This window comes from Lipotes vexillifer, unplaced genomic scaffold, assembly GCF_000442215.2.
Source record: "Lipotes vexillifer unplaced genomic scaffold, Lipotes_vexillifer_v1.1 scaffold343, whole genome shotgun sequence".
NCBI lineage: Eukaryota > Metazoa > Chordata > Mammalia > Artiodactyla > Lipotidae > Lipotes > Lipotes vexillifer.
The window spans coordinates 1716264-1739604 of NW_006777506.1; the positions used below are offsets into that span (position 1 = coordinate 1716264).

At 34.4% G+C, this 23341-nt stretch overlaps 1 protein-coding gene across 1 annotated transcript in view; it reads right to left on the reverse strand.

Moving 5' to 3' along the window:
* The window catches only part of TPR (translocated promoter region, nuclear basket protein), a 65152-nt gene that overhangs the window by 567 nt on the left and 41244 nt on the right, over positions 1-23341 (reverse strand). Inside the window, exons 34-52 of the mRNA XM_007451154.1 lie at positions 22600-22743; positions 22048-22246; positions 20887-21092; positions 20619-20680; positions 19737-19945; positions 18381-18653; positions 17396-17544; positions 16651-16734; positions 13830-14027; positions 12872-13003; positions 12571-12661; positions 9855-10039; positions 8576-8644; positions 8370-8464; positions 6265-6371; positions 4918-5013; positions 4621-4777; positions 2829-2947; positions 107-202 (exon numbers count right to left, since the gene is read on the reverse strand). Coding sequence (XP_007451216.1) covers positions 107-202; positions 2829-2947; positions 4621-4777; positions 4918-5013; positions 6265-6371; positions 8370-8464; positions 8576-8644; positions 9855-10039; positions 12571-12661; positions 12872-13003; positions 13830-14027; positions 16651-16734; positions 17396-17544; positions 18381-18653; positions 19737-19945; positions 20619-20680; positions 20887-21092; positions 22048-22246; positions 22600-22743 — 2671 coding nt within the window. The remainder of the gene's footprint in view (positions 1-106; positions 203-2828; positions 2948-4620; positions 4778-4917; positions 5014-6264; positions 6372-8369; positions 8465-8575; positions 8645-9854; positions 10040-12570; positions 12662-12871; positions 13004-13829; positions 14028-16650; positions 16735-17395; positions 17545-18380; positions 18654-19736; positions 19946-20618; positions 20681-20886; positions 21093-22047; positions 22247-22599; positions 22744-23341) is intronic.

Consider the following 23341-nt stretch of genomic DNA (forward strand, 5'->3'; position numbering starts at 1 on the left):
CGTTTTAAAAAAACTAGATACACATTGGAGGCTTAAGGATTAGAAAACTCATTCCATTTATTACTATCCCACATCCTATCACATGATCAATATGTTAGAAATTTACCTCTCTGTCTGTTAAATTGACGACCACGGACACCTTGTCTCAATGTTGTCTGAAGTCTTACTCGTCTGAAAGGCTTTGGCTGACTACTGCTGGTATCTAAGAAAAGCATTAATATACAAAAAAGCAAGTTAATAAACAAGAAAGCAGTTATAGTGACAAAAACTAATTACTAAATGAATGCATGGATAAAATGCAGAGGTGCCCATTGCTTTCAATATTTAAATGTTTTTTTAACAAGGGACATTTAACAAACAGAAAAGGTAAAAAAGTTAAGAAAAAAGTTATTTTTGACTTTTTCATTCATTCACTCTACTAATTTAATAATAAGTATGTACTTGGTGCCTATCCATTTATCAGACACTGTGCTAGGGGTTGGGGAATACAATGGGAAACAAAATACCACATCCCTCAGGAAACAACAGTCCATTACAATATAACATGAGTCATATCTGACTCTTCTCTTTTCCAGATGTCCCCAATCCAATCATTAGAAAATCTTGCAAGCTCTAATTTATTTTTATGTTTTTATTTTTTTATTTTGCGGTACACGGGCCTCTCACTATTGTGGCCTCTCCCGTTGCGCAGCACAGGCTCCGGACACGCAGGCTCAGCGGCCATGGCTCACGGGCCTAGCCACTCCGTGGCATATGGGATCTTCCCAGACCGGGGCACGAACCCATATCCCCTGCATCGGCAAGCAGATTCTCAACCACTGCACCACCAGGGAAGCCCGCAAGCTCTAATTTAAATATATATCCCAAATCTGACTACTTCTCACAACCTTGACTCTACCATCCTGTCTAAAACATCATTTTTACCTTGAATTATTGCAGTATCCTCCAAACTTTCTCTTTGTTTGTCCATTACTCAGTTTCAGTCTCTTCTCTACATAGCAGCAAAACTGATACTGCTAAGTCTTTAAAGCAGATCATGTTACCACTCTGTTTGAAGCCCTCCAAAAACCTGCTACATCCATGAAAGCCAAAGAAATTCCAATGGTCTCCTAGATATTTCCTCCCCCACCCTGTTACCTCCTGCTAGTCTCTCTCTGTCCTTACTGTGCTCCAGCCACAAAGGCCTCCTTGCTGACCCTGAACACATCACACCACTGCCTTATGGACTTTGCATCTACTATTTCTCTCATCCTGGAACACCTTCCCCTGAATAGCTGCACAGCTTTGCTCCCTTACCTTTTTCAGGTCTTTCCTTAAATACCATTTTCTTAGTAATGTTTTTGTGAAATTGCCTGGCACTCGGTGGGCACTTAAGTATTTGCTGACCAAATGGATAATTGCTTAGATGGGGAGGTTTAGTATTTTATGTTATCAAATAAATTTAAGAACACCCTAATTTCATATTATACTGTAAAAGGGAACAAGAACCATATTTTCTTATGCAAGCTCTGGTAAGATATAGCTAGTACCAATTCTCCTGTTGAGGAAAGACAACTCTCATGGGACATCAGGATATAACTGGAGGCACAGAACTTCAGTTATTGTATTTTATTATTAATAATATTACTGTTTTATTAGTAACTATGACAGCTACAATTTTTTTGGGCCTTCTTACTGTGTGTAAAGCATTGAGTTATATAAATTACATACATTATTTTTAATCTTGACTGCAAGATGAGTTATAAATGCCCATATTTCACAATGAAATGTGCAGAGATTTAAAGTTACTAGCTGTTAAAAGGCAGATACAGGATCTGAACCCTGGGGATGTTGACTATAGGTTGATGTGTCACAAAAAAGCTAAAAGGGAGAACATATCTTGAGATAGGAAAGTTCCATGATTGAAAAAAGTAGTAACTGAGCAGGTCTTCCATAAAACCTGAAGGTTCTATGACAGAATTTGAGGATTACTGCTATAAACAATTTAAAATGAAAACAATCAGAGAGGATGACTGAGTATGTATTTCTTCAATAATAAAAGTAATTCCCTACTTAAAAACTTTGAGATAGATAAGCTAGTGTAGTATACTGTTTAAGAGTGGAGTCTCTGGAGTCGAACTTCTTGAGTTTGCATCCTGGCTTGCCCATTATTTACTCACTATGTGACTTGCAAGGAATTTTTCAACCTTTTATGATTCAGTTTCCATTACTATGAAATGGGTATGCGTGCTTACCACGTTGGGTTGGTGTGAGAATTAAGTGAGTAAATATAGGTAAAGGGCTTAGAATACTGTCTGATATACAGTAAGTGCTCAATGAATGTTAATTATTTTTTAAAAAGTCCTGCACAATTAATTTTTATTGCAAGAAAGACACATAAAATAGCCCTTTTCAAAGTTAACTTCAAAAACGTGAAAAACCAAACTTTAAAACTATTTATATCAGTAAATTTCAATTTTTTTTTTTTTTTTTGAAGCAACAGGCCTCCCAACCCTCAACCCTCCATACCAAATCTCATGTAGAACCTAATATGCAGAAGAAATAAAAAAGGAGCTGCTCTGGTTTAAACACAGGTAGGAGGCCTGGAGTACTACTCCTTAGCTTCTCTCCTAATAACCCATCCCTCACAGCCCCTATAGCACCTCTAATGTAACCAATTCCCTTTAATATAAGCCAAGTTCCTTTTAATAAAATAAAATTTCTCTTTTAAATGAAGCATTTTAAAAGTCAAGGAAAAAAGAATTATCAATTGTAACTAACAGAGCAGGATCTTTTGCAAACAAGTTTGATGTATAAAAGCTGTACTGTAGTCAAGAGCAGGAACTTACCTACAGAAGAACTGGAAGGAGGGTCCTGGCTGGTGGAAGGAAGATCTGACTCATCAGACGCCTGAACAGGCTCTTCTTCCTGCTGGCTATCAATTTCGAGGCCTGCTTCTGAACTAATACTAAGAAAGGAAAACAAAAATTGATTAGAAAATACAAAACTGATCCTAGAATGTATCCTAAATTTTTCCCAAACTTTATTTTTCGATAGTCTACCATTTAAATAACCCAGAGCTCCCCTCCAACTCAAAACAGCAGTCTCTGATATTGGTAACCATACATTTTTTTTTAAAGGCAGGGGAAAAGAGAGCTCAAGCTCCTTTTTCCTCACTCCTTTTCTCACTAGGACATGTTTCAATTTTAATTTTTGTTTTTTCCTCTCTTTTGCTGTTGTTTTTTCTTTTCGACAAAAGATGTTCACATTCTTGATATTCACAAGAGATATATTATCCAGATTTTGATATACCACAAAACAACTTTCTAGGAAAGCAGAGTACTAAAATAATTCACAACGGTTACAACTATTAGTAATATACCACTATTTCACCATGGGCTCTAGCCCAGATGAGACAGGCTAGGGTAGGTGAATTCCTGGCTCAAAGCTATAACTCCATTTCTCTCTCTGTCTCTCCCATTCAAGAAAGTACATCAAAAAGCAAGTGAGGGAGATAAGAGTACAAGAATAACTTGAATCTGTTCCAGTTTTTATCATCTGCAAACTTTAGTACACTTATTAATAACAATGTACCTGAAAGATACCTCTCATGACTCTGCTAAAGTTGAGAAGAACTGCTGAAGTGCAGCCTACGCAAGTTATTTTAATGTTCAGAGTCTGAGCTTTCTCATTTGTAAAACGGAGATAATACTTTGCAGAGATACTGTGTGGTTTAGAAATGACATATATAAAGGGACCTGCATACATGGTATGGAATTAAAGGCAGCTAGTATTTCCAGCAGGATCTGTAACTTTCCCCAAATTAAGCAGTATTGTGTTAGAGGCATAATAATAGACCTGCCTTTTTTCTTATATACTAGAGTTGGCCTGTAATTACACTAAGAAAATTTTGCTAAATAAAACAAAACCTCTGAGCTCTACCTAGGAAATCTGGGTTCTACTTATAGCTAAGCTTCTGACTGTGAAGCAGTCCAACTTTTTTTATTTTATGAAGAATCAGGCTCCACCTTGAAAGTTAAACTTCTCCAAAACCACTGTCCAATGGTTCTTTCCATTAAATTACTCTACCTCCTTTGGTTTAAAAAAGCCCAGATGATTTGTTATGAAATACTTCTTTTGTTAAACTTTGTTTATAACTGATGTGCTAAAAACAGTCAGGTCTTGAAGATTTCTGATTTTTAACAAGTTAGTGTTTTAGACCAAGTTCTAAATGCATGTAAATAAAAAATAGGTGAGGTTTGCTTGAGAGCCCACTACTAAATGGAAAATTGAGTCATTTCCTAATTTTCACAGAAAGCCTTCTTTCTTGGGGAAAAGTTCAAGCAGCGATATTAATGGAAGGGTGATTCTAAAGAATACTTTGTTCTAGAATGCATCATGCAATTTTCAAGGAGATAACCTTTTAAAAAATTATTTGTCTTCTGTAATAACAATGTCTTAAGTCTTAAAATATGTTATTTTGTGCAAAAATTAGTTTTCCAAAATATATGGCTTGGTTTACTTTTATAACAGGATGCTACTGAAAACACAGCTCAAGAGACTATTGCTTCCTGGCTTAAAAAAAGAAATGTAAAAGTCTGACAAGTTTAAGCAAGCAAAAATTACACGGTAAACATTTACCCTTCAGATTCTGCCTCCACAAATACTTCATCTCCATCATCACCTGTTGCTGTTTCATTTGTTGTGGATAAAGTGCCAGTGGATGTTGTCACCATTGGAACAGACTGAGAAGCATGCTCTGAAGCATCAGAGGTGGTACTCTCAGTAAATACAGTCACTTGAAAAAATGAAATACCAGAAAAGCAATGAAAACTTTAACAACTTTGCGGATTCTCTAATTTTTAGCTAGAAGATATATCACAGGTTTCCATTTTACCATTATAACACATAATCTATTGATCTGCCTTTGATACCTACCCGGGGCTGCTACTTGCAGAGGAGTAGTGGGAACACTTCGGCCACCTGACTCCTCTTCGTGAGCTAGGAAGAGGGGTGTTTCATACATTCCCAAACCTAAAGACAATTCTGAATATTAATGATTGAAAGAACAAAATATTGTCAATATCCCAGACATCTAAAAGAAAAAAACTAATTAGTGGAGACACACAAATTTGTTGAAGCCCACAATTAGCCCATCAAGCAAAAATCAATCCCTCCCTCAAAAATGTAAATACAACTTAAATGTTTCCTTTAAGCTCCCTAACACTAATTTAAGTAACCCTAAATAAAAAACAGCTAAAATGCTCTTATAAGTTTTGTACAAGCTAACTTTACTGAGTGCCCAACTATGAACTAGGTACTGTGTTTGAATCTACTCTACACCAAAACAGCAAGGTATTATTAGTCTCCTTTTTGCTAAAGAAACTGAATTTCAAAGAGGTTAATTAACTTTCCCAAAGTTACTAGTAAAATGGTAGCATTCCAATTTAAGCCTAGATCTGACTTCCAAGTCTTGGAAGTGTCCTATAATAAAGCCACATAAAATTGTGAATTCCTCTGAAGTCAACTCACAATTTCATATTGGTAGAGGGAAGCAGTGTTAGACCTCACATCCTAAACCACCAGGGACTAAGATGTATGTATTGCATGACTTACACGAGGGCTGTAGATTAATCTTTGTTTTGGGCTTATTATTAAAACAGTATGCATTCCCTATTCACTTACAAAATGCCATAATAGCTTCCCAGAAATATAGCGGGTTCTATGAATGCCAACCAATGATTAAAAAGTAATTAATTCCAGAAATAGCACAATTCATGTCCAAATAACCAACTGCTATTGCTTATGTTAGGGGTCATTTTGTTCCACGTTTTTTTAACATTTTATTTTTCTTATTTTTAATGTTAATGGAAAATATCTAACTAGTTTTATACACTTAACTAGGAACGTCAAATGTCAAACTAAACAAAAAATATGCTGTATTCCTTCCAACAACTTTAAAATGGCTGGTTAGTACCTAGGTATATTTATTAGCACAACAGATATTCCTGATACTATACTAAAAGCCAAAAGAGATACAAATGTAAAAGCTAGTCATTATGCCCAAAGAACTGAAAATTTTGTTAGAAAGACTAATATGTAAGGCAGTGCTTAATAAGTAGTAAATATATTATAGCTTCTTCCATAAATTAGGATAAGGTTTATTTAGATATAGACTTTTTTATATTAATATTTGCTCACTTAAAAAAAAAAATCATGTCAGAACAGCTTATTATCAAAATACATGCAAATCCAAGAGAGCTAAGCTTTTATTTAGCGATTTACCTCCTTGAGAAGCAAGTTGGCCAAGATCAGAGTGACTAGAACTCGTTTGTGGCATATCTTCAGGTGGCCCAAAACGGAATCTAGGAACACCAGCAACCTGTGGGGAACTAAACAGACAAAAATTAATTTAAGATGACACTTAAAGTTACCTTGTTTAAACTGCAATGATGGAAAGACTATAGGAAGAAGGAAGAATAAGCATAAACAAAGTAGGAAGAAAACAGTTTGAAAATAAAGTTGATAAAGGAATTCTCACTTATGAAAATATTTTCAAAATATCAGTTGTCAAGAATTTAGCAACAATATAAATCGTGTGATTCGTATTATGTGATCTATATATACATGATTTATACATGAATAGCTTTCAGCTGTCCTGAACTACACCTCACATTTCTTGAATCTGCTAGAAATCTCTATGTAGATATATAGAAAGCAACATAAACTGAACATGAAATGTAACAAAAAAAGAATAAAGTCATGAAAAAAGTTTTGTCTCAGTTTTCAACGTTTAGTCATAGATAAATCAGGTCACCTCTCGAGCCCATTTCTTATCTGAAAGAATTCACTAGGTGGCTCCCAAGGTCTAGATAAAAACTTTAATATTAGATGGCTAGAAATTTGTTTTCTCGCTGACCTAATAACACTACCATCCATCTTTCTGCCTATAATCCAGGATATAAAATAGCATTATCTCACTCTTTGCCCACTCCTTACCCTAACCTTTCTTGGCTAGTCAGCTACTGATGTTTATGGATTCTACCTCAGTAGTAACTCTTGAATCTATTTTCTTTTCTGTTTCACACTATTGCTTTAGTTAAGGACAGTCTCTTTCAGGTGAATTTTCAAACCTGTCTCCATAAGTTATTCTTCTATTAGAAGGACATTAAATTCTTCTGAGCTATGTGAGAATGTTGTTGATTGGCTGGCATTCAGCAGTTCTTTAGGAGTGAGTCTGTTTCTGACTGGCTGACTTTTGGAAGGATGGGGCTGACAATGATCAGTTGGCTTGTAAAATTGTGTTAGCTGAGGTGAGTTGTGGTTAACTGAGCAAGTTTAAAACTGGTTCTGATGGCCATATGTTGCCACATACTACAGAAAAATCAATCATTCCCCAAGTTTGTAGAAACATTTTTATTCTATTCTTCAGGTACATCCTGTCATGCAACTGATACTTCAGCCACAATTAAACTTGTGCACTTCCACGTGGAAAGCCTTTTTATTCTTTAAAAGGAGTGGTATAGCACAAGCGTTAAAATAGGTTCTAGAGCCAGACTGGTTTGAAATAAACAGACTGTCACTTCCTAGCTGTCTGACCTCTGGAAAATTTGTTAGCATCTCTGTGCTTCCTTATCTGTAAATGAAATAATAGTATCTATCCTCAGAGTTACGAAGATTAGATAAACTGATTCATGGGAATGCTCAGTAAGTATTAGGTGTTTTTTTCCAAGGCTCAATTTAATGTCGCCCCCATTAAGTCCTCTCAGATTCTCTTCCCCTAAGTGTTAGAATAAATCACTCCCTCGTTTATATAAACAAAGCCTATTGCTTATGCCTCTGTTCTCCTAGATTGTTTAGGTTATTGTTAGCTGTGCATATGCTTAGCTTTCACAACAATATTTTCCATCATGATCACTGTAATTACCAATACCTTCATCAACATCTATAAAGCATTTATTATGTGCCTGCTGATATTATAAACATGTTAACATAAATTCACTTAATTCTCACAACTTATGAGGTAAAAACTATTGTATTATTATTCTCATTAATAAAATGAAGATACTCAGGAACAGAGAACCCAGCAACTTGACATAGCTAGTAAGCAGTACAGCTAGGTTCCAACCCAGGCATTCTAACTCTAAAGTCCATGCTCTTAACCATTGTTATACTGCCTTTAAATTTCAAATTCCTGATGGAAGCAACTGTACTTCATTCACCTCTATGTGATTTTCCCCAACACTACACCCTCAACCCTCCTACCCTCAGCTGCTTAGTACATAGCATAGGACTTAACAAATAATGAATCAATCAAATGTAATCAAGTTAACAGGGAAACAGGAAGAATTTGATTAGTCACAAAGTATGTTTCCCTCTCACTGACTTACTGAATTGCTTCAGCAAATCCATCAGTACGATGTGGCACAACAAGAGTTGGGGTACTTGGAACTGTTCTATCTTCATCATCAAAAAAATGCTGCTGCTACAAAGACAGAAAACAAGTACTAAACAGGCATGACAGGAGCATACGTATGGACTACACAAATAACTGCTGAACAAATGAATCACTTTTACACGACAGGTAGGTATTTACCATGCCACCTATTCCTGGAGTCAACTGAAGCCCACGTCCTACAGACTGCCTCCGGGTCATCTGGATTCTCTATGTCAAGAAAGGAATTTCATTTGTTTTAAGGAATTAGGCAATGAAAGAAACACCAAATATTAACAGATACGGCTTATTATACGCTGGTAATAAAATAACTGAAATGTTAGCAGATAATGTAATCACTGGGATTTTTCTTAGGAAAAACTGCTACTAATCTTGTACCAGTACTAAAGAAATCCATTTTGTAAACAACGACATGCTTTTAATTACACAGAACATAATATTAACCAATAGACAAATATTTTATTAGCCAGTAGATAATATTAACCAATATGCAAAACCAAACTCTGATCCTATCTTATTTGTAGGTTCCTATCTAACTTAGTTCCTATCTCTCTAATTTAAGTGTTAGTAAGTATCCTTTGATCTTAAAGCTTAATTATCCTTTGGAGTTCAAAAGCAGTACTGACTACTTGTAAACTGGTTCCCAATTTAGACAATTCTAAATTGATAGAATTGGCATATTTTGCAGGATCCACAAACAATCCTGTAAGACTTTATATTTTCAGAAGATGAGGTTATCTTCGTCAGTGGTATTTTAGTAGAATCTACACTTGACAGTGTTTAGTACACTACAGAGTAAGACTCAAGCTACATGATTAATAGAGCCTTTGTACTTTGCCTGCTATTTCTTCAAGAGCTTCTGATAAGAGATGTCCAATCCTACTACAAAGAGTGTTACCTGGAAAGGGTTATGCACACTTTCATGAACTTTAAAAGTGGATATTAATACATGTGATTGCAAAAAAATAAGAGGAAAAGAAGTTCTGTTAAGCAGAACAGAAATTTCCTTTTTTTTTTTAAAAAAAGTGCACCTTAGAGAAAGAAACCTTCAAAACAAATGGTGGACAGATGCTGAAATACATTTTATTTTAATTAAAATCCAAGAAAATTTTCTTTAACCTGTAAAAACAGCGAGGAGACTTTTATTTTCTATGAATATAATCATCTCACTTTATACACAATTTTAATAAGCCTTGCCTTTCCAAAGTTCACTTCCTCTATGAAGTAAATTACTGCCATATTTCAGGGAAAATAATTCAGAGATTAGTTTCAGCTCAAAAATTTTACAAAAATATACCAAACATTAGGAAGTTCACTTAATTTCTGGGGAAAAACAAAGTAATTGCTAATGGAAAGAAAGGGAGAAAAAAACCAACATTTTTTCAAGTAATATTTTCAGAATGACTAGTATTTTTAATACCTGAACTGGTGGTCCTAACTCTTGAGGTGGAGCATGAATGGTCAGTCTTGGGGGAAGTGGGTGTGGTGGGCGTCTTGGTGACTGAGGTGCTCGAGGGGTCTGTCTTTCAGATGCTGATGATGGCTGTTGTTCTCTAGAAATCTCCTGGGAAAAAGAGGACTCTGCAGTACCAGTATTTCCTTCACCTATAGGAAGAGAGAAGATTACTTTGAACTATTATGTTTACCACAAAGTAACTTGGACAATCCCTAGAAGTATAAATCTTACACTAGGAATGTTCACCTAATATTTTTAGAAAAAAAGTAGTGAGGTGTGGTAGACCCAGAGATATTGGGTGTGCAGTTAACAGTGGTATGGTCTTAGCAACTCCCTTCTATTTATTTGGTTGGTTAATGGAACAAAAATGTGATGTACAAGAAACATTTTTCTGAAGATATCAAATAATGGACATAAAGCATCTAGCTTAACACATGATAAAATAAACATTTAATAAATTTTGGCTCATATTATTAAAATAGGCAAATTACCTAAAGATCAGACCACTACAGTTATTAGTATTACACTCAAACAGGGTGAAGGAGATAAGTAAAAAGCCTTACAATAACTTTCATATTCTGGTTTTCCTAAATTTTGAATTTCAACGGCCCTTCAGATGCCTAGGTCTTCTACATACAAAGTAAAACAACAAAAGTGAAAAGTTGAATACGATATCAATTTAGTAGTTTAAAAGTCTGAGGTCTAGAATCAGATTCCAGCTCTAACACTTTTTGTTTTTTAAACGTTTTTATTGTAGTATAATTGCTTTACAATGGTGTGTTAGTTTCTGTTTTATCACAAAGTGAATCAGTTATACATATACATATATCCCCACATCTCTTCCCTCTTGCATCTCCCTCCCTCCCACCCTCCCTATCCCACCCTTCTAGCTGGTCACAAAGCACTGAGCTGATCTCCGTGTGCTATGCGACTGCTTCCCACTAGCTATCTATTTTACATTTGGTAGTATATATAACTCCATGCCACTCTCTCACTTTGTCCCAGCTTACCCTTCCCCCTCCCTGTATCCTCAAGTCCATTCTCTAGTAGGTCTCAGTCTTTATTCCCATCTTGCCCCTAGGTTCTTCATGACCTTTTTAAAAAATTCCATATATATGTGTTAGCATATGGTATTTTTCTCTTTCTGACTTGCTTCACTCTGTATGACAGACTCTAGGTCCATCCACCTCACTACAAATAACTCAATTTTGTTTCTTTTTATGGCTGAGTAATGTTCCATTGCATATATGTGCCACATCGTCTTTATCCATTCATCTGTCGATGGACACTTAGGTTGCTTCCATGTCCTGGCTATTGTAAATAGCCAGCTTTAACACTTAATAGCTATATGATCTTGGTTATATCACTTTGCTTCTGCTTCTCAGATTCTTCACTGGTACCTGAATCTGACAGGCTTATTAAGTAAGAATTAAATAGTTCAGTACAAGTATAGTTGCTCAGAAAAAGCACTTATTTTGTAATTACTAGCAATGTACCAAATCCATCCACTAACTTAAAATTATCTAGACTACTAGGCATATTTTTGCTTGATTGTAAAAAAGAAAAGTCTCCAACAAGTATTCAATGAGCATCTGTTATATGTTTTGTATCTAGGAAGAATGGCTATGAACACCCACCCTCACAAGACTTAGCTTTTAGTTATATTACCTAGAGGCAAAAAAATTTCCCTTTATAACCCAATTATGTAACACAAAAAAGGTGTTTCTTAAATCCATAAAATGTTTTAGAAAATGTAAATTATTTTAATTAATCTCTCTCCCTAGCTCATCTCCCTCAAAAAGCAACACTATTTTCATTATATGGTTCAGTATTCATTAGTTTATTTTTCTCTTAAACAATTAAAAGTTGAAAAGATTGCCTGCCTTTGCTTTCTTTAATTCAAATAAGCATACAATTTGCACTTTTAAATATACAGGCCTACACAGAAACTCAGATATACTGTTTTCCCACTAGTCTACATATATAAAGTTTTTATTATATTACTGTTAATGATTCTGGCTCAGTATTTATTAAAACCAGAATGGCACACTAGATGATCACCAATTCTTTAAAAAAACATTTTAAAACAATTCTAAAATAAAATTATTTTCTATGAATTCCATAACTCTTTACTGCCTATAACAGTTCAGCTGACCTCCAGGACTCATCCTTTCAAAAATTAACAAAAGGTATGCTATATTGATGAAAAAATCTTTTATTCATTGGAAAACTGGACAACACTGCAAAACTCCTACACCCACAAATCTTGAAACATGTAGCCTGATTAGACTGACCTCTTCTGGTTGTGAACTGCCATTACTATTAGAAGTCCCTGACTTAAATTTCCACTTAAGAGCAGCAGCAACACATGGCGTTTATAATGCTTTATAGATTTAAAATTTTTGAATCTTACAGAAGACCAATGAGGTAGAAAAAATAGTACAATGACTACATTTTAGATATAAACATAGTAGACTTTATGAGAATAATAATGACAAAGCAAGAACAAGAGGCAATCTCTTGCTTGCCAGTTTATTAACCAAGTTTTATTACCTAAGTGATAATTAAGCACAGTCCTAGTTTAGAAAACGTCAGGTTAAAATATTAAAAGTGTTCAATTAAAAAGAGACTAAAAAACCAAAACAAAACATAAAAAAAGAAAAACAAAACCAAATCTCACCACTGTTTTGAGAATCAGCTGCTCTCTGATTACTTTCACCTCCACCCATACTTTCTTCTGTTTCTGTACCTGGATCAGTCCCATCACCACCCTAAAAACAAAATATGAATGCTAAATGCAAATAAATCAAGTAGTTACCTTAAAAAATAATTAACCAAACCAAACCACAGTAGAAACAAACAAAAACCCAAAGATAAGAAAAGCTGTAGTGTTCTGAGAATACAAGCCTTTTTATATTCTTGAAAAACAATACTAAGCAAGTTCTTAAAGAAAACTGATGGTCAAAATTCTAGCCAGTTACCTCAGCATCATCAGCTTCATACCCATCGTTGCCATCTGCACTACCAGTGCCTTCATTACTATCTTCACCCTCGTCTCCCATCCCTGTGTCATCTTCATCATCATCGTCTTCTTCTTCATCTTCTTCATAATCCTAGTAAAAAATCCTCAAGTATAAATAAAGATCTAGGACACGGTAACGTGTTCTGCATATCTTGATACCATGGTCAGAAACTTAAGTGACTTATTATTGACCAGGATACAGGAGTTGTCCTGAAAGTTATATGGGATTACTTCAGTGGCAGCAAGTATCAAAACTGTGAAGCTTACTGGAATTAGTACAGTAATAATCAACTCTGAATTCTAACTATTCGTATGAGATCAATTCAAAGATTAAAGCTCCCAGATGTCCACAGAATGTCAAGTGGTCCACTTTAATTCTAAATTTAAAAAGTGGCATTGAATAAGAAAATGGTGAAATTATACTATGCTATAAGCTTTTAAAAAACATTGATTAATAAAAGAATCTGAAAATGAGAAGCTGTCAATATAGGATTAACTCCCAAAATAAAATGCCAAGTTTCACTTAGAATATGTTTTAATTATCATGACACCTCAATTCCTTTTGAAAAGAACTATAAGGGCTCCACAAGAAAAAAACCTTTTTATTTCCAGAAACCACAGTGCTTACAATTAAGTCTACAGTCACTTATCAGTGAGATTTAAGATTAAGTTTAATTAATCTAACAAGTTTAACAAATCCTAAAGGACTCAGTAATCATTTAAAAAAATGAGATTTTCTGTCACTTGTTCTATGCAAAATGTTAAGTGCATAACTGATCAGGATAAAAGAAAAGCATAATAATCTATTTAAAGTGATGGGGAATCAGAATTTACTGGTTGATACATTAGTGTTCCCAAGGATTTCAGCATTTCATCCAGCAGTTTAAAACAATACATGATTTCAAATCCAAATTTACCTCATGTTCCCCATCATTTTCATCATCATCCTCCTCTTCATCATCACTGTCAATTACAATGACATCATCTCCTTTGCCTTGACCATCTTGTGATGATGTTGTTTGCTGATCTGATTGAAGAGGTCCAAGGTCTATTTGTAGAGACTGAGAGGTTTCTTCACTGTCTTCCATTGGCGTATAATCTCCCTGGGTGACACCCTTTAAAAGCAAAAAAATGAATAAACAAATAAATAAAGTCAAGTATACTTAAAACTATCAGTGACATACTGTAGATATAAGTAAAGGCTAAAGAATACTTATGGACTACCAGAATCTTATTTTTAAAAATACCGTTTTGAAAGCAGAATTAATTTAAAATAAATGCTTTGAGTTTCTTTACAGTCTTCCTATAGAAGAATTATTATAAATCCCACTGGGTAATATTCCAATAAAAAAGAAAGAAAATACTTTATGTAGACACACAGGTATATATGTGTCAAATCTACCAGTGTGGTACTGTAGATGAGTGTTGTCCATCAGAAGTATAATGTGAGCCACAATACATTTCCCATATGGAATTTAAAATTTTTTAGCAGTCACATAAAAAAAAAAAAAAAGGTGAGATCAATTTTAACAATAATCTTAATATAGCCAAAGATTATTTCAACATGTAACCTATATAAAAATTATTAATCCTACATTTTAAAATTTGTACTAAGTCTTCAAAATCCAATGTATATTTCACACTTAAGAACATGCCAGTTTGGACTAGCCATATTTCAAGCGCTCAACAGCCAACATGGTTAGTTAACAGCGTGGACCAAAGGCAGAAAACAGACTATCCATGGAACTGCAACATATAATTTTAAAAAAGACAAAAAATTTCCCCCAAATCAGAAATACTGTGTAAAACACACTAAATAAAACAAACTATTACAACTGTCTTTTTACAAAAATACTTCTCCCCCTCTCAAAACTCTATCTTAAGCCTTTAAACTGCATTAAAGATATACCAGACGTAAAAATAATTCTTCCCTTAGTCTAATTCCTCACAATTCCATTTTTTAGCTACTGAAATAAACTGCAATTTAACTTTATTTTTTGATATTTACTATAAAAAGTTAAACGTTTATTTTTTATTTTAGTTCAGCACTCAGCAAAATCTGTTTTTTTTTGGCCATGCCATGCAGCATGTGGGATCTTAGTTCCGTGACCAGGGATCAAACCTATGCCCCCTGCAGTGGGAGCGAGGAGCCCTAACCACTGGACTGCCAGGGAATTCCAAAATCTGTTTTATACAAGCCAGAAACAATGTCTTATGAACTAAATCATTCATAAAGATGTTTACTGTAATGGAAAATATGAGTAAGTCATGGTATAATTAAAAACGTAACAAACTAACATGCTTATTTCAAGAAAAGCAACACTTAGAACATCTGCTTCATTGTCAGAAAATTAGAAAAATGAACTGTTACACTTTCACACACTAAGTAGACAGTGCAAGAAAACAAAATGGAAAGCCCAGAGGCACTTTTGAGTCACAATTTTGCCAATCTCAAGAAAAAGCTTTGCACAAAAGATTTCGGTATAATTTAACCAAGCCTGGCAATAACATAGAAATTCACATCTTATTTCAAAATTGTTATTATGCTCTTCAGGTATGACCCGCTCTGAAATATACACAAAATCGATGTCATTTAGAGTATTACATATTCATCTTGGAAGTTTAGTTTTCTGTTCTTAGCCAAGGAAAACAGAAAAAATTAACTTACAAAATTAATGCATCTAAGAAACTAACATTTACTTGCAATCTATGGTTACTTATGATTAGCCTGAAACAATTCCTTTATTTTATACAGATAAAATAATTTTAGAATAAAATGATCCTAAAAATTTATCCAGACAGAAAGTACTGTTTCAAGCTTAACAAGACAAATGGAAACCAGACAGCCTGAGTTCAAATCCTAGCTCCAATGCTATGAAAACCTGGGTGCATGACTTAGCTGGGCATTGGTTTCTTCACCTGTAAAACAGGGTTGTTGCAAATTTCTTATGAGGATTAAATCAGTTAATAAATGCAAATATTTCAGAACCACACTTGGCATATAATAATGAGTTGTGTTAATATTATAATATTACTATAAATATGAATTACTATAAATTATGAACTCTCGATTTGTAGGGTGGAGGAATGGAAGAAAAGCAATAATTTGAGTGCCTAATATGTGGCAGGTACTATTTCAGGTACTCTACAAAACTAAAAATTATGTTATCTTATGACAAAATTGAGGCTTAGAGAGAATTAATGTCTTGCTTACAGTCACACAGCTTCTAAGTGGTGGAGTTAGGAACAGAAGCCAGAGCTTTGTAATTTCAGAGTCTATGCATTCCCATTAGTTAGGCTGCCTCTGGAGAAGCCTCAATGAGAGTTCAAAAGATGAAGAGGTATACAAATGCGTTTCCTTTCACAGATTATTTTAATTCAGTAACGGAAGCAATAGAGGGGAGCAACAAAGGATACCAAATGGGGCACTTATGGATTAACTCAAGACTCAACCAGCTCATCCTTCCAAATAAAATAGAGTGGGTAATCTTCACTCATGACAACCTTAGCTTGGAAAATCTATGCTAACTATAAACAAAAGCATTTCTTTAATAAAGTTTAGAAGGCAGGATACTAATTAGAAGTAAAGCAGAAACTGCATTGGTAATTCTAACAATATTTCATTAAATATAAAAGCAGCAAATTGAAAACAGAAGTCCAAATAATATTTCAATTTGTCAAAGCTCATTTCATTCACTAAAAGCAATAATTTGTTTACTTTAAGTATGTTTTACTTACTTCTCCAATGGAATCTTGAGAATCTTGGTTGTATACTTGAGTCTCTACCTCTCCATCAGTACTTTCTTCTGCCATAACTTCTTCCTGAATCATGACATACAAGTGTGGTAACCATATCAGTTCACTAGATGAAGCATCACCTGGTCAGTGAGTTCTCCCAATAAAACAAAACTCAAACCTGTAGTTTTATGAAGCTGTACATCAGAAATGTTCACTTATATTTACTTATAAAATATAAACAATCACATTCCTCTTTGGTATATACAAAATGAGGTTTATGAACATTAATTAAATACATGCAAGTGAAATTAATTTAGTAGTCTCAATGCTTGATAATAAAACAATTCATTACAACTTATCTTCAACAAAAGAAAATAAAGGAATACCATTTTGGTCAATCAGAGAAAAAGATGGCAGGTACCAGTTTAAAATTCCCATGAGACTATAACTTCCTTATTCTTTAAATTAAAAAAAAAATTGAAATGGAATTCATCCTACGTTTTTGTAACTGTGTTTTAAAAATTGAAATGGGAACTAATTCAATTAAACATACTCAAAGAATATAAAACAGTGTTGGCAACAGCAACAATACCTGGGTTTTCAGTGCAAATTTTACAGTAAGTTCAACAAGAGAGTTTTCTGGATTTTGATGCCAAAAGGTCCATTCTCTTAATAATGCTGTAAGTGAAAGAATATCTTGGGTCTAACGGTAGAAGTAAAAGTAAACAGAAAGATCTTTACACACCTCAGTTCCTACAGGTGTAACACTTTTCAACTTCTTTGGAAGAGGCATTTCCACTGTATCGTCAGAGATCTGGTCTGATGCTTCTATGGTGCTATCTTCTTCCTCTTCACGTGTGCGCTTCGGCAAAGAAGAACTTGGGGTAGCCGAAACTTTGAAATTACATAATTTAAATCTTGAATTAGAGCGTGGTAATCACTCAATTTAGACAAAGTTAATTTAAAAAATATCTTGGTCATTTAACAAAAAAAAAACACAGTAAAAATTTGGACAGAACAACATAATTTGTTCCTGCTAATCTATGTGTAAACAAAGAGCAATTTATGCTCTGAATCAATGGTCTTAACCTTTGGTTAATAAAGCCAATCAACTTCTACGACAATACATCTAACTCACTGTGACTGTACTGATACAGAATTGCTACTCACAAAGCTTATATAGGGCCAGCTTATAATTTATAAAACCCAGGACTCCTTGGATAAAAAAATTTTCCTTATATGTTTAGACTTGAAAATTCTTACTTAATCTTCTTCTAGATATCTTTTAGTTCTCAGGACTTGTATTAAGTTACAGCTGACCCTTGAACAACTCAGGGGTTAGGGGTGCTGGCCCTCCATATCAGCCATTCCTTCGTGTGTGCAGATTCAACCAACTGAGGATGTATAGTACTGTAGTGTTTACTATTGAAAAAAAATCCACAAACCTGTGTTGTTCAAGGGTCAACTGTACATAAAATAAATTTCAGGCTGTATCACCTTTAAAATTAGTCAAAAAATAACTGAAAAGGAAGAAAGATCTTAATGACTAAAACGAGTGACCTAAAATAGAAGTCAGCAGTAAACATAAAATAAGATGTTAGGAATATCGTCATCCATTTTAATACCTGGTAGAAAACAAGTAAGTACAAAGAACATTCAAAATATGTATTATACTCAAGAAACTATAAATGCACAGGTCTACTCTAACCTCATTTTAAAATTTATCTTACCAGTGCCAAACACTGCTGTGGAAGTAGAAGGCCGCTCAACTGGTGAACTCTGAACCACCTCCACTATGTTTGGGGATAGCTCTTGATTTGTAGGCTCGATCTGAGGATGACTCTGTTGAGTGGGCTGCACAAAAGCCGTAGCCTGTGTTTGTTGCTGAACAGTTAAAATGGGTTGAGGGATAGAAGGCTGGACATTAGGACTAGTAGAACGAACAGATCCACTTGTGCTTCCAAAAACTGGAACATGTTCCACAGGCCCTTCTGATTGCATGGCTGAAAAATAATTAAAACATTTAATATATTAAGTTTTCTACTTTCACCAAAGCTGAAATTGTCCTTCCCTATTCTCTTATAGGTGACATTTTGCATAGTTATTTATGTACATACCTCTTCCACTCACTAGACAAAAACACTGAGGGTAAAAGTAATTATTATGTATTTTTGTATTGCCTATGTGACAGACATAGAGTGTGCAGTAAACTGTTGGCTGAATTAAATAAATAAACTGTTTTTGCATCTATTATTCTATGTAAATGATGACCAAATGATATTAAGAAACTCAAAGTCAAATTATAAGTTTTTATTAAGTATCATTTTGTTTTCAACTAATATAAAATGACTGTTAAGTTTAACTGGTAATATATCTCATAATTATTTTACTGAATGTAGTTCAAATAAAATATTCTGCCCTTTCACAGCATATATACATGTTATATATTTCTAAACACTTAGTTTACTGAATTCTAACATTTGTTAAGACAAGGATCTAAGAAAATTGTATTTAGTAACTTTGACTGACACCTATCTTGGGGTTGGGTAAAGGGATTAAACAATGAGAAACAAATTCCTACCCTTGAGGAGCTCAATCTAGCGGAATAAAAAAACATGTATTCAATTGAATAAAATGTGGTTGTAACTGTTGTAATGAGTAAGAAAGTGACATGGGAAGAAAGTGCAGAAAGCAATTACAAGGTCAGACAGTTTATCAGGGAAGAAGTTGATGTTTGGGTTGAACAAGTGATTTAATATGGTTTTCTAAGTGGATTTCATATCATCTTTCTTAGCTAATAGAGGTAAAAAATTTGGTCCTGGAAAAGCATGCCATATACTTATAGGGGTGTATTTCTCTCCTTCTTTAGCTTCAAAACACAAAAAGCAAAAAGGAAGGGAGGGAGGAAATATGCTACATTAACATGTATCCCAGGAGGCATACACCTGAAAATATTAAATGCCCACTTTTACATGATGTCTGACTTTAGCTTTAGTGGAAGCCTCATTTATCTTTGAAGTTACTGTCATCTTCTTGTAATAAATCTAAGTAAACAGTTCAATCAGACCTGTTATTATTTTACTTACCTTCTTGTGATTCCACCTGTGTAGTGGGCATCACTGTAGCTGTTGGGGTAGTAGTAGGATTTGTAACAGTTGCAGGTGTAACCATTGGGCGGATACTAGCCCTGGGTGTTGACTTATTCCCAGCCATAGCTGCAGCTGTCACTTTACTTGGAGTAGACACAACAGGAGTTGGCTTGATATTGGCTGTTGGAGGGTCTGATGTGCTGGCACTTACAGAGGGGAAAATGCAAGAATGATAAATCATAAAAAATTACTAAAAATATTCCTTATAAAATACATATACTCTATCAAAAGCAAAGCACATATGCTTCTTGAAGTGAGTGTCTAATAATTATGACCTTAATATGCATTCAGACCTTATTAACTCTGTTTTCCTAACACTGCTTTGGGTAGACTTTGGCAGATTAGAAAAAAATTAAAGAGTTCAGTATAGTTCTACATTTTTTGTTCACTAAATATTACAAAACTCTTATTGAAGAGGTTTTGAACTTAAGCATTAAAAACTGTGCAGGAAATGTTCTGCAGTGGTGCATCCTGACAATGTAGAAAGTATTCAACTGTGCTCAGTCTTTTATCCTTGTATCATATAACATCACAGGGAACACTAGTAGCCTATCTTAGAAGTCAATCACAAACTAAAAGATGAAAGACACTTTCTCTGTCACAAAGTTCTACCTATCTGATAGGACTGAAAGTATACTGAAAACAAGACTTCTGGAAAAAAAAATCTCAGCAACTACATGATGCAGTTTTGCACAGGATAAATGGCTCTTTAGTTACATATTTTTATTTTTTCTCCCCAAAGATCACTAGATCCTTCCTGTATTTTAAAAGAAAAACAGGGAACAGACTGCAAACAGACTGTCAAAGAACAAAACTCACATTCCTCTTTCACCAGAAGTTGGAGCTGTTTTCAACGTGATCTGTCTCTGCTGTTCTGGGACCTATAAAAAGAAAACTATGGATTACTGTGCCTATCCCACAAGAGTCCACTAAACAATGCCATCAAAGTATTTTACTTGTTAATTCTCTCTATATACCTGGTTTAGTCAAAATTCAGTCTGACAAAGGCTCCTAAATCACCAGACATCTTCAAGTAAAATGCACAGGGCAAAAATTATTTGTCACTTAAACCGAATTAGCTAATTACCTTATTAGTAGGTTCTTGAGGCTCATCTCTCTGCTCAAGGTGTCTCTCTTGATGCTCCCTGAGTTCTCTTTCCAAGCGACTAATTCGACCTTCATACTGGGACTTAAGAGCAGTCATACGTACATCCAGTTCATCTTTCTGCTGATCTAAGGCTCCATTCCTTTGTTTAAGCTCCTCATTTTCTTTAGTTAGCTGATCTTTTACACCTGAAGAAGTAACCACGATTCTATTAATATCAAAATCAAACACTGGAAATAAAATGCATTAATGTGCATAATCAGTACTCAAAAGTCATATCAGATTCTATTCCTGAACTTTAACATCCACAATAATTCTGATATACATCTCAATAAGTAAAGTTCTAAACCTATCTGTATTTGCTTTATTACTCCAATATAAAATATACTCCAAAATAAAACATTTTACTTTTCCTAAGATCTCAAAAAGACAAAGGATCTACCATAAACTTGTCAGCAGGAGCCCTTTCATATGGTCTCTAATATATTAGGAATTATATAATTTTCATTTCATATAACCTACACTATATACTCAAGAATAATTAAGAAACTTCTTTTATGAAATAAGTTGCCAGGGGCACTATCTTAGAGATCAGTTAAAAAGCTGCATATAATAAAACTCAACTGATTTGGCATTTTATTTACCTACTAGCAGACTGGTAAGCAAGGTGCAGTAAGGCCCTGAGCGTTGTAGCACTTGGCTCCTCATAAATTTGACATGATATTCTCCCTGAAGGGCTAAAGGGGCCCTCAGTGAAGTGAAGCACAGAAAACTCATTTGGCTGGTAAGATCTGATGCTGTCTAGGAATTTACAGAAGGCAGTATACTGTGGACCCAAAGGATCACCATCAAAAGGTAGTAATAGTTACACAGTAAAGCAGAAGGATGGCTGTACTCCCTATCTACTATCTACTACCAGTTAACAATTAAGAAAGATTTCATAAATAAATTAGACATCCTCATCACTTGAAAATTAAAATTGCTGTAATTTGTGTCTAATTAAATAAACCTAAATATCAAAAGCACACATGCACATACACAGAAGTCACTTTATAGTATTTACTTTTCTATTTAATTTTAAGCCTGAATCAAGTAACCAACTTTCACTATCAAGTTCAAATCTTAAAGTATACAGAAACTTACCAGCTAAATGTGCAATTTTTGATTTTGCTGCTACAATAGCCTTTCTTGTTTTTTCTTCCTTTTCAGTTATCTGCTGTCGGAGCTGTTCCTCCTGTGTGGTTCTATCTTGAAGGTCCTGACGAAGTCGTGAAAGTTCAGATTGAAGCTGCACAGTCTGTTCCTGGAGATTTCTTGCTTCCATCTCTTTTTCAGATAATGTCTTTTAAAGGAAGACAAAGTATGCACCATGTAATTCAACGAAATCAATATAACTGTATGCCCAACAGACTTCAAATGTAAAACTTATTAATTTGCTTATCTAGATTAAATGGAAGTATAAATATAAAATGGTGGTCAAACCAAGTAAGGGAACACTTAAAGATGATTAGGTATTATTTACATACATAAGTCATTCAAAGTAAAAGGATAAAATATATACCTTTCCATATCAGTATTTAACACATTTTTTTTTCAAAATTCCTTTTTATGACTGAGTAAATTCCATTGTATTTCTTTAGCTTTTCAACAAGAAAACAATTCCTTCAACACCTTCCACTACTCTTCTGCTCATACCTTCTGCAGATTCTCCACCTGACTCTCGAGTGATTTTGACTTTGTTTCAGCTTGGTTAAGGGTTTCTTTGAGCTCCTGCATTTCCTGGACTGAGACATGCTGTTCCTGATGGTCTCCAGAAGACTGAGCTGAGGTCTCCATGACCTAAGATGACAAAGAGTAATAATATACTTGCACATTTATATACAATAATTCTGCAAACTCATCTAAGAAAATAATCATAAGTATGTAAAGAAATTTATTTTTAAGGGTATTCATAAATAAATCTTCTATGGAACAACTTTAATGTCCAAAAGTAAGCTATTAAACAGGTTAGGGCTTTCCATACAACTAGGTATTAACAGCTAATCAAAATGCTGATGCATTATTTAACACAGAATTATTTGGAAAAACAAATCACTCATATGTAAGCAAAAGCATACTAAAGTGCTAACAATGGTTAACTGAGAGGTAAGAATTTTGAAATTTTTTCTTTATGTTTTGTCATCTAACGTGCTAAATACACAATAAAGTCAATATACAAGTTCTTTACCACTGGGAATTAAAAACAAAATTCAGATCCAAAGTAAATCAAGGATTTAAAAATTCTTTTTGGTAGGTGGTTAACACAGACTACTTACTTAAAACTGTAACACAAGAGGCTTCCCTGGTGGCGCAGTGGTTGAGAGTCCGCCTGCCGATGCAGCGGACTCGGGTTCGTGCCCCGGTCCGGGAAGACCCCACATGCCGCGGAGCGGCTGGG